A 15,124-nucleotide genomic window follows, 5' to 3' on the forward strand; every position below is an offset into this window, starting at 1 on the left:
CACCACGGCATTGGAAATTGGGGCGTGTAGAGGCAGTGCATCCCGGTGAAGATAAAGTCATTCGAGTAGTGACCGTAAAAACCGCGAGTGGATCCTTTACGAGAACAGTGAAAAAAGTGTGCGTGCTGCCGGTTCTCAAATAAGTGTGAATAAGAACTCAGATTGTTAGCACTTTAATGTTTTTCATTTAATTATTTTTACCATTTTTTTTTTCGTATTTAGATTTGCTTTTTTTTCTTATTAAACATAGTCGTTCAAGGTGGGCGGCATGTTCAGTCCTGACTGTATATACATATATTTTAATTCTATAGTTATGTGGGAATTCACAAAAATATTTCATCCAAGTTAACAACATGTTTCAGGCAATTGTGAAGTCCTATTTTGTTCAGTTTATTGCCCTTCAGGTACCTTTGTCGGACCCCTTGGGTCAAAATATCTGTACTGCTTAATTATTACTAGCTTGGTACAGCCTGTTCACCCTCTCTCCCTTCAGGAGGTCTGTTTATGTATTTAAGTTAGTTTTAAGTTGTACAGAAAGCATTCTATCAGTATCATTGTAGACGTTCACTTTGTTCACTTTTAATTCCTTTGTAAATATAATAAATAGTTTAGCAGTTTCTAAATATTTCATTCCAATCTTTTAACGGTTAATATCCAAAAACAAAATATAGAAATAGTTACACCGAAGTTCTTTTTTAAATGGACGTGTAACGTACAGAGTCGTCTGTACATCTATTTTGTCCCATTCAAAGTAATCTCCATCAGATATTAGTCACTTGTACCAACGTTATTTCCAATCTCCTCAATCGTAGCCTAGCGTCGTGCTTCCATGGACCTCTTCAGTTTCGGGAACAAGAAAAAGTCACAGGGGGCCAGATCTGGGGAATACGGTGGCTGCGACAATATCAGTGCGTTGTTTTTTACCCAAAATACGCGCACAAGCAACAATGTGTGAGCAGAGGCGTTATCATGGTGCAAAAGCCAATTTTTGTTCATTCACAAATGCGGGCATTTCTGGCGAATTGCTTCTCGCAAATTGCACATAACTTGCACGTAATATTCTTTATTGATCGTTATATCCTATGGCAAGGACTCATGATGCACCACGCCCTTGCAATCGAAGAAAACTGTAAGCAAAACCTTCTCATTCGACCTAACTTGGCGCGGTTTTTTCAGTCTTGGCTCGTGCGGCAACATCCATTGAGATGATAGAGCTTTGGTTTTCAACAGCTCCTTAGCAATGTTAATGTGATGCTGTTTTTGATAGAAATTGAGCAGTTGTTACGAATTTCGTGGCGGTCCGTCTCATGCCCAGATTATTGGTAAAAATTGAATGGCTCGATATGTTTAGGTCCTCAGCAACCTTTTTAACGGTGTTTCGACGATTGGTCAATACTATTTTCTTGACTTCATCAATGTTGTTGTCCGTTGTTGACGAACTCAAGCGTCCGACACACTCTTCGTCGTTCACATCTTCTCGGTTCTCTGAGAACATTTTGTACTACCGATGAACGTTGCTTCGGTCCAAGGTAGCGTCGCCATATGCCCCAGTTAACATTCAGAAAGCATCCGCGCACTTATTTTCGTTTTTCACACAAAATTTGCTATAGACTCTTTGATCCATTTTTTGGAATAGCCAGAAATCGAAGACGAGCCAAAAAACGTAAAAGCAAAGCAGCTGTCAAAAATTAACTGAACATTTAACATGACCGAACTTATCGGTATAAGTGAAACACATGAGTACCAACATAACGCTGCAAAAGAATCGAAAATCGAATATACCTAACCCGCGGAAATTCAATATTCGCGATACTTTTTGAATAGACCTCGTATATATAGACAAAAGTTCAATCTTCGTAATTCAAAGTTATGTCATTTTCACATAACGTATTACGATTAAATAATACAAAGCTAAATTAATTCTTAAATTCAGAAAATATCAATTAACTTTTAATTACACAAATAACGCCTACCTGATGAAAGAGGTGTGGAAGTAACTTTGGGAAGGGTGGAGTAGCTATTTCCGGAGGGCGAAAGAGGACCACTGGAGAATGGTCTCGGTCCTGATATGTTGGGTCCGGACTAGAAAATAATGAATCCCAATAAATTTTTTATTGCAATCTATAACTTTTACAATTTATCAATAGCTTCTTTTCTACTTTCTAGTTTTATTACAATAACGTTTATATCAGTTTCTAAGAGCATGATAAAACGTAGCGTTAGTATGTAAATACATTAATGAGAAAAATATGTAAATGGGGAGAGCATTCAAAAAGAAATTATGTTTTATGTGTGGTTGATCAAGAAATTGGAATGATAAAGCTAAAAAAAAAATAAAAATCAGAAAACTGCTAAGAAATGCATTCTATTGCTCCATTCTGATTCCAAAGCTGAACTGATTACTTTTTAAAATACCTCAACTATGTCTTTTCCAACCCTAGATTGATTTTTGGCATTCATAATATAAGTTTTCAAATTTTCAAAAACATTTAGTGGAGTCAAGTTAGATTTTAATTTTGGAAAAATTATCCGATGAATGTGTAGAATAATATCTATATCAAAACGCATCCGAGGGATTCAATTAATCGATTATCTGCAGTTTGTAAAAATGATCGATTAATCTAAATAATCTATTATTTCGATTAATCAATTAATACGTTTAATAAATAAAGTTGTACTTACCTTGTGCACTTTATACCTAAAACAAGATGGATGTGATATCGTTTTTTCATGTATGCAAAAAGTATTATGAAGTATTACAAAAGTACTCAGTTCAACTTTAGAACAGTGGCAGATCGAATATAGGCATAGCAGAACTTGTTATCAATGGCGTAGTCAGAAAGGAATGTAAGAGCTTCAAACTTGCTCTATCGACTTTTTCAATTAAGTTGCGAGATGCAATAATTGCTGTCAAGTCAAGTGTAGGCATTTTACTTTATAACTTATATATTTCGACGTATCGTTAAACAACTTCATATCTTCTGAAATGCGTTTGTAAAACAAAACACTTGCAAAACAAAGTCTCAATAAATATGATTGTTATATTTTTGATTTGTTCTTTTTCATTTCTAAATTATTATTAAGATAAATCATAACCGACCCTTGAAAAAGCAGCAAAGAACAAATTAATGCAAGTTCAAACGCCCTTTTAGTTTTTAGTATTCCAAAAAATACAAAAGTTGATTAACTCAAGCTAAATTACTTTATTCGTGCATGAAATAATTGGATAACAGGAGTACAGTTTCTATGTACGAGGGTGCATTTTTATGTTCGCGGAATGGATAGGTAGGTCATTAGTGAGGGTGCTTACTCGAGTCATTAGGTATTAAATACCTCATTATTAGTATAAATACCAAGCTTTTTATCGTAATTAGGTCAGTAATCTTTAAACTGTCGTCGACGAAACAAGTCAATCGGGAAATATGGAGAAAATCGAGCAGCGCGCTGTTGTAGAGTTCTTTACCAAGCAAAGAAAGTCAATTCAAACCATACTAGAAGAGATGTCTTCCGTTTACGGGGACTCTTGCCCATGTAGAACTATGATTTACAAGTAGCATACCCTCTTTAAGTAAGGCAGGGATTCACTTGAAGACGACCTACGGCCAGGCTGGCCGATCGAGTTGACCACTCCGGAAATCATTTAAAAAATCGAAAAATTAATAGTAGAAGATGCCCGACTTAAGAAAAAACAGCTCGCAGAAATGGTAGGAGTGTCAAANAATAGAAAACAAAGCAAAAGTTTTATAGGTGTGTGGAACGTTAAGTTAATTCACTTGTTATTATTTTTGGCTTAATATGCTTTTAAATAAAGCATATTCTTAAATTTTAACGAGACAGTTTAAATAATTTTGCAAATGGTAGTTCTATGTCTAGTTCTCGCTCGATGATCGGTGGAGAAATGAGCTCCGCAGACAATTATGATTGACATATCTCTAACTTCTTGAAACGAACAGTACATAAGTTTAATTCTCCCTCCATTCATAATTAATATCGTAATAATATAATGATTTTATTGTATGTAATGTACTTACCGCTTTTACTTTGGCACCGCATTTGGAGCAATTCGGCGCCAGGTACCTTTCGAAGCAATATTCACAATACAATTGGCCTTGTTCTTCTACAAAGCCAAGATCTTGGAGAGGGCGTTTACAAGAAGGAGTTGCACAAGAAAAGTGCTCAGGGCACCAAATCTTTCCTAAAGCAGTTACAAACGGTCCTCTAAAACATAAAGATACATGAGGCATTAGTAGAAGGATTTTCCGGAACTTGTACGGATACATCAATGAAAGCAAAAAAGAAGACATGCTACCTTGTTATTTTTTTGTTACATTGGTTACATATTGGCACACTTGTTAATACGTCTTCCGGGTAGAGACTATTGCTTTCCTCTGCGTTTGCAAAATGTTTATACGTAAAATTTTGCTTTTCCGAAGAAGCGGTCATTTCTCTGTAAGTTTTGGCTTTTTCTTTGAGTATTGACGAGAGCTGTGAAAGGGAAACCTTTTCATCGTTATTTGGATACGCATGATCCAACATAATCAAAGAAGTGTTACTGCAATTGTCGGTTTCCGATACACCATTACTATTTCCTAAACTCAGTTCCATGCTGGAGTGTAGATCCTCTGAACTACTTATTCTGGGACCATAGTGAAGATCACCATCGTGCAAACTTTCTGGTTTTCCAGAATCAGAACTTTCACTGGCTGTCTGCTTGTGGTAATTTATGTTTCCAGAAGACAAGGAGGAGCAATTTGAGCCTGGTGATGTGCTTTCAAGTGAAAATGGTTCGTTGGATTTGTGATGTGGTATAGTAATTGTAATTTCGCTGAACTCCTTAAGTTTGTCGTCAACTTCATTCTTATTACTTTCGGAGCTTCTTTCTCCCTCGAATTCGTTATTTTGGTTAGTTTGGGTATTAATATCACTCCTACAATCTGTTAAACGAAAAACACTGCATAAGCGAAATTAGAAGTTAATGTCAACGTTTCTCTAGCAGTTGTTATATTTTTCACAACAAAAACACAATACAATTCTTGAATATTTTTGACGGATTTCTTTTTTCAATCGAATATATATATACACTTTAATAACACTATGAAGAAAAGCCTATTAGCAAGTCATCATCGACACTGCAAGAAGGTAAAAACGACAAAGCGCTTGGTGTAAGTGGTACAGTGAGTGTTACAAGCTGTTAAAGAAAATAGTCTTAAAGGGATTGTCCAAGTACCTGATGTTTCTATGACAATGGCCACATAAAGGAACTCTTGAGCCACCACCTAAATTGAGGACCCCTCGGCCCCGTTTGGGACTAAAGCCTATAGCACCAACTTGACGACCACTACCGGAACCTGCATTGGGTTGGGAAACAAAGGGCTTCGTTACATTATCACATGGTGGAGGAGGAGGAGGAGGAATAAATGGCTTTGGAGAGGAACCAGAAGTTGGAAAACTTTTAGTTTTTACTAATTTTGGTATACCTGAAGCAGCGAAAGTGCAAGATTTATTTTGACACGAGTCTACGTCACCATTTGCAGATGAGGTGTCTATTTTAGTTTCTTCCCTCGTAACATCTTCAATCCCGTTAATTGATTTCTTTGGCATCTCGGTTATTGATTTCGGCTGGAAAGGATTTTTCAGTGGCTGTGGATTTGTAACGTGCATTCCACTAACTGCTACTTGACAATCACCGCCGACCAATCTGGATTTTGTGGTTAATGTAGATTTTGCAATTTCTACTGTTTTCGATTTTTGGGAGTGCTCATATTCCTCTACAACTTTCTTTTTCCGTTGAATCTGAACATTTTTATCTCGAGTGACTTCTACAGATTCTGACTGCGCCTGCATTTGTTCTTCAAGTTGTTGCTCACGACCGCGTTGAGCGGTACAAGTTTGAGACATTACTCTATCGCCGGTTTCACTTAGATAGGCGCTTTGAGATGCCGCTACATCAGACGATACTTTTTCCAGTGCATACTTTGCTGCTTTCACTTGTTTTACGCGATCTTCACTATTTTTCTGATAAGCAGTCGCGATGTTGGACTTTGCTTCTATAACCCGAGGACTAGGTTGTGGTTTTGGATTTATGATTTCTAGAGGGTTTCTAGGCGGCCCTGGAGCAGGACTTATTGAACGAACAGAAGTTTTACTTGGGAACGGTGATGCTCGTCCACTTGAAGCTGAAATTCTACCTGGACATGGACTAGGAGCTCTTGAGCTACTTGGACTTGTTGGATCAAAAACATTTGTAGGAGCAGGCAAACATTCCATCGGAACTAGCATTGCTTGATACGCCGGAATTAAAGGAGGTGCTTTATTGATCATGCTCGGGGTTATAGATCTTGGCCTGGGGGAGAAACTTTTATTACACGGTTTCTCGTCTAATACAGGTTGGAATGTTGTTCCAGGTATGCTCCTCTGTTGATATTCGCCATGATTAATAGCTGTAACAGGTACCTTAGTTGGTATTTGAGATGTTGCTTGTGACGAAATACGTGACACGTGGCGTTCTTCGTGTATTTGTCTTGCAGATGTTGCAGAAACTTGTTTTTCAGAACTTACTCGAACCTCTTTATACTCAGTAGCCTTTATTTCTGGCTGCGGTTTAGGTATTTTTGAACACTTCGTTAGTGTATCTGCTGTAACAGCAGATTTAGTAGTATTGTCTTGTATAATTTTTAAAGGACCCTGCTCTGCTGGTTGAATTTGTTTTTCAGCGTTTTCTACTTTTGTTGAATAATCAATTTTTTGATCTTTAAAATATATAGATTGAACACCACTGCACTCCTGCTTTTTGGATGAACTGCATTTATTAGAGTCTGTTTGTCGATAATCGGCTTTTTTAGGTTGCGAACTCACCTGTGACTTACTTTCAACAGTTTTTGATTTACATTCGGCGGCTTTTGATTTACAATCAGAAGCTTCCAGGGTTCTGTGTTTGCGTACAGAAATGTGTTCTACATTTTTACAAGTTGCTACTTTTGCTTCTTCGGTGACCGAAGATTTACTTTCAGTATAGTCAGTTGCTTTAAAGCCTTTAGGAACGCATGGTTTTAATAATTCTACCGATTTATCTATAGAAGTTATTTCTTGTTTGGCATCCACATTTTCTAAACTTTCTGCAGCTTCAATAACTTCAGAAATATCTTCTTCTGGTTTTGCAGGTAGGGGTGAAAATGGTCTATCGGGTGCAGTTGTAAGAGCAGATAGTAAGTCTATTTTTTGAGTAGGTTTTGGTAGGTCTTTGAAGATATCATCCAGTTCGTCTTTTTTCTTTCTGAAGCGAGATAACTTTTCCGATTTCTTGATTTCTTCTTCAGACTTGCTACTTATTTTTACGGCAAATAAGTCACTAGGAGGAAAATACGGTCTTGTCTCTTCAGGTAGAGACACTGGTTCTGTTGGTGTTTGACAAATGCCAAATGGTTCGGCAGGAGCTGTCACCAAAGCATTAGCAAATGCCGACGACGATATCTTTTCGGGTATCGCCTCAAAAGTACTTTTAGATATCGATTTCTCCTCTTCGATTTGGAAATTTTGTTGATGGGCTGTTTGCTCTAATTTTTGTTCGATCTGTGATGACGTGACCTGCTGCAACTGAGTTGAGTGCTGTGCCGATGAAGAGGAAGAAGTAACCTCTTCGGTAGTTGTCACTTCTTGTGCAATGTCATCAAGCCTTGTGTGTTCCGATTTAGTTATTTCAACTTGCATTTGTGAAAAAGGCCTATCGGAAGCAACAGTTAACGCTAAAACCATGGGAGATTCGTATTCATGTGGAACAGCATTTTCAACTTTCTTCGTGTACCTATTTAATTTAATTGAACAGGCGGAAGGCGATTCATGAGATGTCGTGGAAACTATATCCTTCTTTTCTTGTTTGGTAGATGTTTGAATAGCAGTTGAAGAGGCGATGTTGGCCATTTCTGATTTTGCTGACAGATGACTGCTTACTTCCTCATGTCGAGTATTAACTATTGGAACACACGAACCTTCTTTAAGTACAGACTTAGCTTCCCACATTGGCTGTCCGTGACTTAAATTACTGTCATCAGTTTCAACAAATAACGGTCGGGTTCTTTTTAAATTTTCAATCAATCTCTGATTATCAATAACTTCGTGTAAAATTTCTACACATTCCTGAGTACTTTTTCTACCAGAAATACTGGAGGTATCCGAGTAGTGAGAAGAATACTGTCCAATATCACTCGTAACATAACTCATAATGTCTCGTTCAAAACATTCGTTTAATCTAGATAGGTTAGCAGCGTTCAAGCTAGAAACTTCTTGAGTTGTAGATTGTCCTTCACTTTGTGTTTTTTCAACCTTGCACTTTTCTGTGGAATATTCTTTGGATATCTGTTTAGCGCAAGAATTTTCAATTGTTTTAACTTTTACATGTGAAGGGGGAGGTAAATAAATAGGACAAGCTGTTGGTACTTCTGATTCCTCTGGAGGAAGCGGAGGCCAAACAACGTTTAGTGAGGTATTACGATCTGCATGTTATTACGTTAGAAGACAATTGTTAGGCGGATAAGTGATGGAATCACAGAAATAAAAAATAATATCAGTAAGGCTCAGCTAGCTAATAAAGCGATTATTGCAAAGTGAGATACAAAGCCAATAACGACGCTGGAAGGCAGTGTTACAAAATTGCTGTTAATGAAATTCTTAGATCAAGGAGACTCCATAATAAATATTTGAAGTATTTGAAATTAAAAACAAAAATAAATCATCGCGTTCAAAAATTTTTAGAAGAGCTCCCAGATGTGAAAGTCTCTCGCTTACTAAAATCAGAGCAGCATGTATAGGGTTATTGTATTAAGCGCTTCGATTTTTGGATATAAAATTTTACATAACTAAGGAAAAGGGACGGGGCTGGGTGTTGAAGTTCTTTATATCTGAAACGAAAAATAATCCTTATGGAGTTTGCTTGACCTAAGTACACTTAAGTACCGATGTGTGAAATATGTGCGCGAAAATTTACATAGATATACATATATGTTATACGCTGCGAGCTGTTTAGTAAGCTCTTTAAACGGTGGAAATACCTTTAAATAGACCACCGCCAAATTTATTGGATGTAATTCTCCCTAATGGAAATAATACGATTAAATTATTTTAACAACTACCAACGTGTAGGTTTGCGCTCCTACTAGGGATGCCAAATATTCTCTTAACTGAATTTAAGAAAAACTTCAGATTATTTCCAGTCATTCGCTTAAATAATTGAATATCAAAGTTATACGTACGAGGTATGTTTAAAAAGTATCGCAAATTTTGTGTTTTTTCGAAAATTATTTAATTATTCATGAATATCTATTGTTCAGTCCTGACTGTATATACATATATTTTAATTCTATAGTTATGTGGGAATTCACAAAAATATTTCATCCAAGTTAACAACATGTTTCAGGCAATTGTGAAGTCCTATTTTGTTCAGTTTATTGCCCTTCAGGTACCTTTGTCGGACCCCTTGGGTCAAAATATCTGTACTGCTTAATTATTACTAGCTTGGTACAGCCTGTTCACCCTCTCTCCCTTCAGGAGGTCTGTTTATGTATTTAAGTTAGTTTTAAGTTGTACAGAAAGCATTCTATCAGTATCATTGTAGACGTTCACTTTGTTCACTTTTAATTCCTTTGTAAATATAATAAATAGTTTAGCAGTTTCTAAATATTTCATTCCAATCTTTTAACGGTTAATATCCAAAAACAAAATATAGAAATAGTTACACCGAAGTTCTTTTTTAAATGGACGTGTAACGTACAGAGTCGTCTGTACATCTATTTTGTCCCATTCAAAGTAATCTCCATCAGATATTAGTCACTTGTACCAACGTTATTTCCAATCTCCTCAATCGTAGCCTAGCGTCGTGCTTCCATGGACCTCTTCAGTTTCGGGAACAAGAAAAAGTCACAGGGGGCCAGATCTGGGGAATACGGTGGCTGCGACAATATCAGTGCGTTGTTTTTTACCCAAAATACGCGCACAAGCAACAATGTGTGAGCAGAGGCGTTATCATGGTGCAAAAGCCAATTTTTGTTCATTCACAAATGCGGGCATTTCTGGCGAATTGCTTCTCGCAAATTGCACATAACTTGCACGTAATATTCTTTATTGATCGTTATATCCTATGGCAAGGACTCATGATGCACCACGCCCTTGCAATCGAAGAAAACTGTAAGCAAAACCTTCTCATTCGACCTAACTTGGCGCGGTTTTTTCAGTCTTGGCTCGTGCGGCAACATCCATTGAGATGATAGAGCTTTGGTTTTCAACAGCTCCTTAGCAATGTTAATGTGATGCTGTTTTTGATAGAAATTGAGCAGTTGTTACGAATTTCGTGGCGGTCCGTCTCATGCCCAGATTATTGGTAAAAATTGAATGGCTCGATATGTTTAGGTCCTCAGCAACCTTTTTAACGGTGTTTCGACGATTGGTCAATACTATTTTCTTGACTTCATCAATGTTGTTGTCCGTTGTTGACGAACTCAAGCGTCCGACACACTCTTCGTCGTTCACATCTTCTCGGTTCTCTGAGAACATTTTGTACTACCGATGAACGTTGCTTCGGTCCAAGGTAGCGTCGCCATATGCCCCAGTTAACATTCAGAAAGCATCCGCGCACTTATTTTCGTTTTTCACACAAAATTTGCTATAGACTCTTTGATCCATTTTTTGGAATAGCCAGAAATCGAAGACGAGCCAAAAAACGTAAAAGCAAAGCAGCTGTCAAAAATTAACTGAACATTTAACATGACCGAACTTATCGGTATAAGTGAAACACATGAGTACCAACATAACGCTGCAAAAGAATCGAAAATCGAATATACCTAACCCGCGGAAATTCAATATTCGCGATACTTTTTGAATAGACCTCGTATATATAGACAAAAGTTCAATCTTCGTAATTCAAAGTTATGTCATTTTCACATAACGTATTACGATTAAATAGTACAAAGCTAAATTAATTCTTAAATTCAGAAAATATCAATTAACTTTTAATTACACAAATAACGCCTACCTGATGAAAGAGGTGTGGAAGTAACTTTGGGAAGGGTGGAGTAGCTATTTCCGGAGGGCGAAAGAGGACCACTGGAGAATGGTCTCGGTCCTGATATGTTGGGTCCGGACTAGAAAATAATGAATCCCAATAAATTTTTTATTGCAATCTATAACTTTTACAATTTATCAATAGCTTCTTTTCTACTTTCTAGTTTTATTACAATAACGTTTATATCAGTTTCTAAGAGCATGATAAAACGTAGCGTTAGTATGTAAATACATTAATGAGAAAAATATGTAAATGGGGAGAGCATTCAAAAAGAAATTATGTTTTATGTGTGGTTGATCAAGAAATTGGAATGATAAAGCTAAAAAAAAAATAAAAATCAGAAAACTGCTAAGAAATGCATTCTATTGCTCCATTCTGATTCCAAAGCTGAACTGATTACTTTTTAAAATACCTCAACTATGTCTTTTCCAACCCTAGATTGATTTTTGGCATTCCAAATTTTCAAAAACATTTAGTGGAGTCAAGTTAGATTTTAATTTTGGAAAAATTATCCGATGAATGTGTAGAATAATATCTATATCAAAACGCATCCGAGGGATTCAATTAATCGATTATCTGCAGTTTGTAAAAATGATCGATTAATCTAAATAATCTATTATTTCGATTAATCAATTAATACGTTTAATAAATAAAGTTGTACTTACCTTGTGCACTTTATACCTAAAACAAGATGGATGTGATATCGTTTTTTCATGTATGCAAAAAGTATTATGAAGTATTACAAAAGTACTCAGTTCAACTTTAGAACAGTGGCAGATCGAATATAGGCATAGCAGAACTTGTTATCAATGGCGTAGTCAGAAAGGAATGTAAGAGCTTCAAACTTGCTCTATCGACTTTTTCAATTAAGTTGCGAGATGCAATAATTGCTGTCAAGTCAAGTGTAGGCATTTTACTTTATAACTTATATATTTCGACGTATCGTTAAACAACTTCATATCTTCTGAAATGCGTTTGTAAAACAAAACACTTGCAAAACAAAGTCTCAATAAATATGATTGTTATATTTTTGATTTGTTCTTTTTCATTTCTAAATTATTATTAAGATAAATCATAACCGACCCTTGAAAAAGCAGCAAAGAACAAATTAATGCAAGTTCAAACGCCCTTTTAGTTTTTAGTATTCCAAAAAATACAAAAGTTGATTAACTCAAGCTAAATTACTTTATTCGTGCATGAAATAATTGGATAACAGGAGTACAGTTTCTATGTACGAGGGTGCATTTTTATGTTCGCGGAATGGATAGGTAGGTCATTAGTGAGGGTGCTTACTCGAGTCATTAGGTATTAAATACCTCATTATTAGTATAAATACCAAGCTTTTTATCGTAATTAGGTCAGTAATCTTTAAACTGTCGTCGACGAAACAAGTCAATCGGGAAATATGGAGAAAATCGAGCAGCGCGCTGTTGTAGAGTTCTTTACCAAGCAAAGAAAGTCAATTCAAACCATACTAGAAGAGATGTCTTCCGTTTACGGGGACTCTTGCCCATGTAGAACTATGATTTACAAGTAGCATACCCTCTTTAAGTAAGGCAGGGATTCACTTGAAGACGACCTACGGCCAGGCTGGCCGATCGAGTTGACCACTCCGGAAATCATTTAAAAAATCGAAAAATTAATAGTAGAAGATGCCCGACTTAAGAAAAAACAGCTCGCAGAAATGGTAGGAGTGTCAAATACAAGCAGAAAAATTCTTTATGATCATTTTGGCATGACTAAAGTCAGCGCAAGATGGGTGCCGAGAATACTCACTCCGCCTCAAAAACAACAGTGTTTGGAGTGTTCTCCCGCGTTTTTAGACCTCTGTATTGAATATAAAGATGGAATATTTACTCGAATTGTTACTGTGGGCACATGGGTTCATCATTATGAATCTGAGTCCAAACAGGTGTCACAGTCAGCTGGGAAAATCATGGGGACAGTCTTTTGAGACTCAGAAGGGATCCTGTTGATCGATTATAAAGATAAAGGTGTCTCCATAATCGGAGAATACTATGCCTCAAAGATAGAAAAAATGTGCAGGGGTAGCAGGTAAATATATTGAAAAGGAAACATAAATTCGTACTTTTATTTCCACTTCTTACCCCCCATTCAGCGAACTTAAAAACGCCTCCTCGTAAATGCCTACATATCTACAAACATAGATATATACTTACCCTAATGTTTGTTTTTGCGTAGTTTGGTATGTAAGTTGTAGTTGTAGGGGAAAATGGATTAGTTTTGACGGGATTAGAGACATCGTTAGTCACAGTTCTTTTTCGAGAAGCTGCAGAATTCAGACTGGTTTTAATTAGACCTGGAGCATTGCTCCGAACACAGACATATCCAGAATATGGGTCATGCGTCTGTAATACAGGTTAATAGCAAAATTTTATACCCTTTGGAGCTGATTCAATGGATCATTTGAAAGTATCAGTCAAATTAAATATAGTAACATTATCAGTTTTGAGCTGTGATAGTAGGTAATAAAGAAGTATAAATACAAAATGCAACACTTCAATAAGTGTTTTAAAGTAGTAGTCAAGAGCAAAATGCGACACGTCTTCTTAAATTTGAGATGCAGAAGATGATATACTCCTTTGAGTAAATTACAGGTTAAATTACAAATACGTGATAATTCGTATACATTCTTTACAGCTATGCAACTAAATCATAGCAGAATTCATTAATTTTACAGTATTAATTTGTGGGTTGTATATCTCATTCACACTACTGACAAATGTCAAAAAAATAATGAAAATAGGACGACAAAAGAAAATTTGTATCTTGAGTTCATATCTGAATGCTCGTTTTTATAATAACACTATTTTAACATAGTAAGAGTTAATATTAAAAAATAAACGATTAGGAAACAACATATCTTAACGTCGACGGCAATTGTGCGACATGTCCAAAATTAAAATTTCATGCTATCTATCAAATATATAACATACTCCCACAATTTACATATGTTATTATTTGCTTTAAGGTAACAATTACATATAATCGTAATAGGAATAAGAATAGTTTTTCTTAATTTTCCCAAATTCAGATCAGATAGACCTTAATTTCCGATTCCCACAAGAATGACTTTCCACATCAGAGTTAGTAATGAGCAAAATTGGTGTTGGTATTGCAGTCCTAGTCTTGGTCTTTATTTTATATTATCAAGGCCAAAAATAAGACCGAACGAACAAGGCCAAGATTAAAACCAAGACCGAAATTGCAAGACCAAGTTCGCAAAACTAAATGAAAAATTGTTACTTTCGGTGGATTTATGAGTTAAACTATTTGAAGAAACTTTAATATATTCTTTTCTTGGAACAAAACATTTTTAGTATTTAAACTTTTCAGTTTGCTTTATTAGATTTTAACAGTAAATATATAAAAAAAAGAGTCTTTACCACTGTTTAAAAAAAAGGATCTACAAGAATGGATAACACATGGTTGAAATATAAAAACAAACTGACTTTTGTTCAATTTTTTTTTACTTATTTCAAGTACCTTGTACTGTTTTATTCACTAAAAGGTACGGTTTTCCCTTTTCATTACCTGCTCCAACTACCTGCACCATTCGCTACAACCGTTCTTGTACATAACTACGCTCTTCTATCTTTCTACTTAAAAACTTGTTTCATTTACTATAATCAATTGGCTTTACTCTATTTTTTTCTTTTCTACTATTTTTTTACCCTTATGCGGCTGTAGTTTCCCCCTTACTTTTTTTATGAGCAAGACATTATTTTTCTACTTCTTTTTTTAAAGACCTTTTTCCTATTTTGCTAATTCTAAACATAAAATCACGTATCTTTTTTTTACTTCTATGTCTATCCGTTTCTGCTATCAGTTTTTTCATTTTCCTCCGCGAACTTAACGTTAAAAACGAATTCGTTTTTAGTCATTACTTTCGCCCTTCTCTCACTACCCCACTTTCAACCCCTCTTTTTCCCAACCCTTGTTCGGTACTGAAATTTGTATATATACCCATGCTTCTCTCAGTACCAACAAGAACTCCCATATTCCACCGACCCACGGCAAGGGAGAAGGAGTTCCACCACCAGTCACCTCAGT

The 15,124-nt window shown here is 36.0% G+C and overlaps 1 protein-coding gene across 1 annotated transcript in view; it reads right to left on the minus strand.

Annotated features, from left to right (window-relative positions):
• The window catches only part of LOC108737335 (PDZ and LIM domain protein Zasp), a gene marked incomplete at its 5' end in the record, with an annotated part of 38,828 nt that overhangs the window by 8,763 nt on the left and 14,941 nt on the right, over nt 1-15,124 (minus strand). The window contains 5 exons of the mRNA XM_018470151.1: nt 4,032-4,218; nt 5,228-5,348; nt 9,045-9,086; nt 11,021-11,129; nt 13,231-13,419. Coding sequence (XP_018325653.1) covers nt 4,032-4,218; nt 5,228-5,348; nt 9,045-9,086; nt 11,021-11,129; nt 13,231-13,419 — 648 coding nt within the window. The remainder of the gene's footprint in view (nt 1-4,031; nt 4,219-5,227; nt 5,349-9,044; nt 9,087-11,020; nt 11,130-13,230; nt 13,420-15,124) is intronic.

This window comes from Agrilus planipennis, unplaced genomic scaffold, assembly GCF_000699045.2.
Source record: "Agrilus planipennis isolate EAB-ADULT unplaced genomic scaffold, Apla_2.0 scaffold14, whole genome shotgun sequence".
Taxonomy (NCBI): domain Eukaryota; kingdom Metazoa; phylum Arthropoda; class Insecta; order Coleoptera; family Buprestidae; genus Agrilus; species Agrilus planipennis.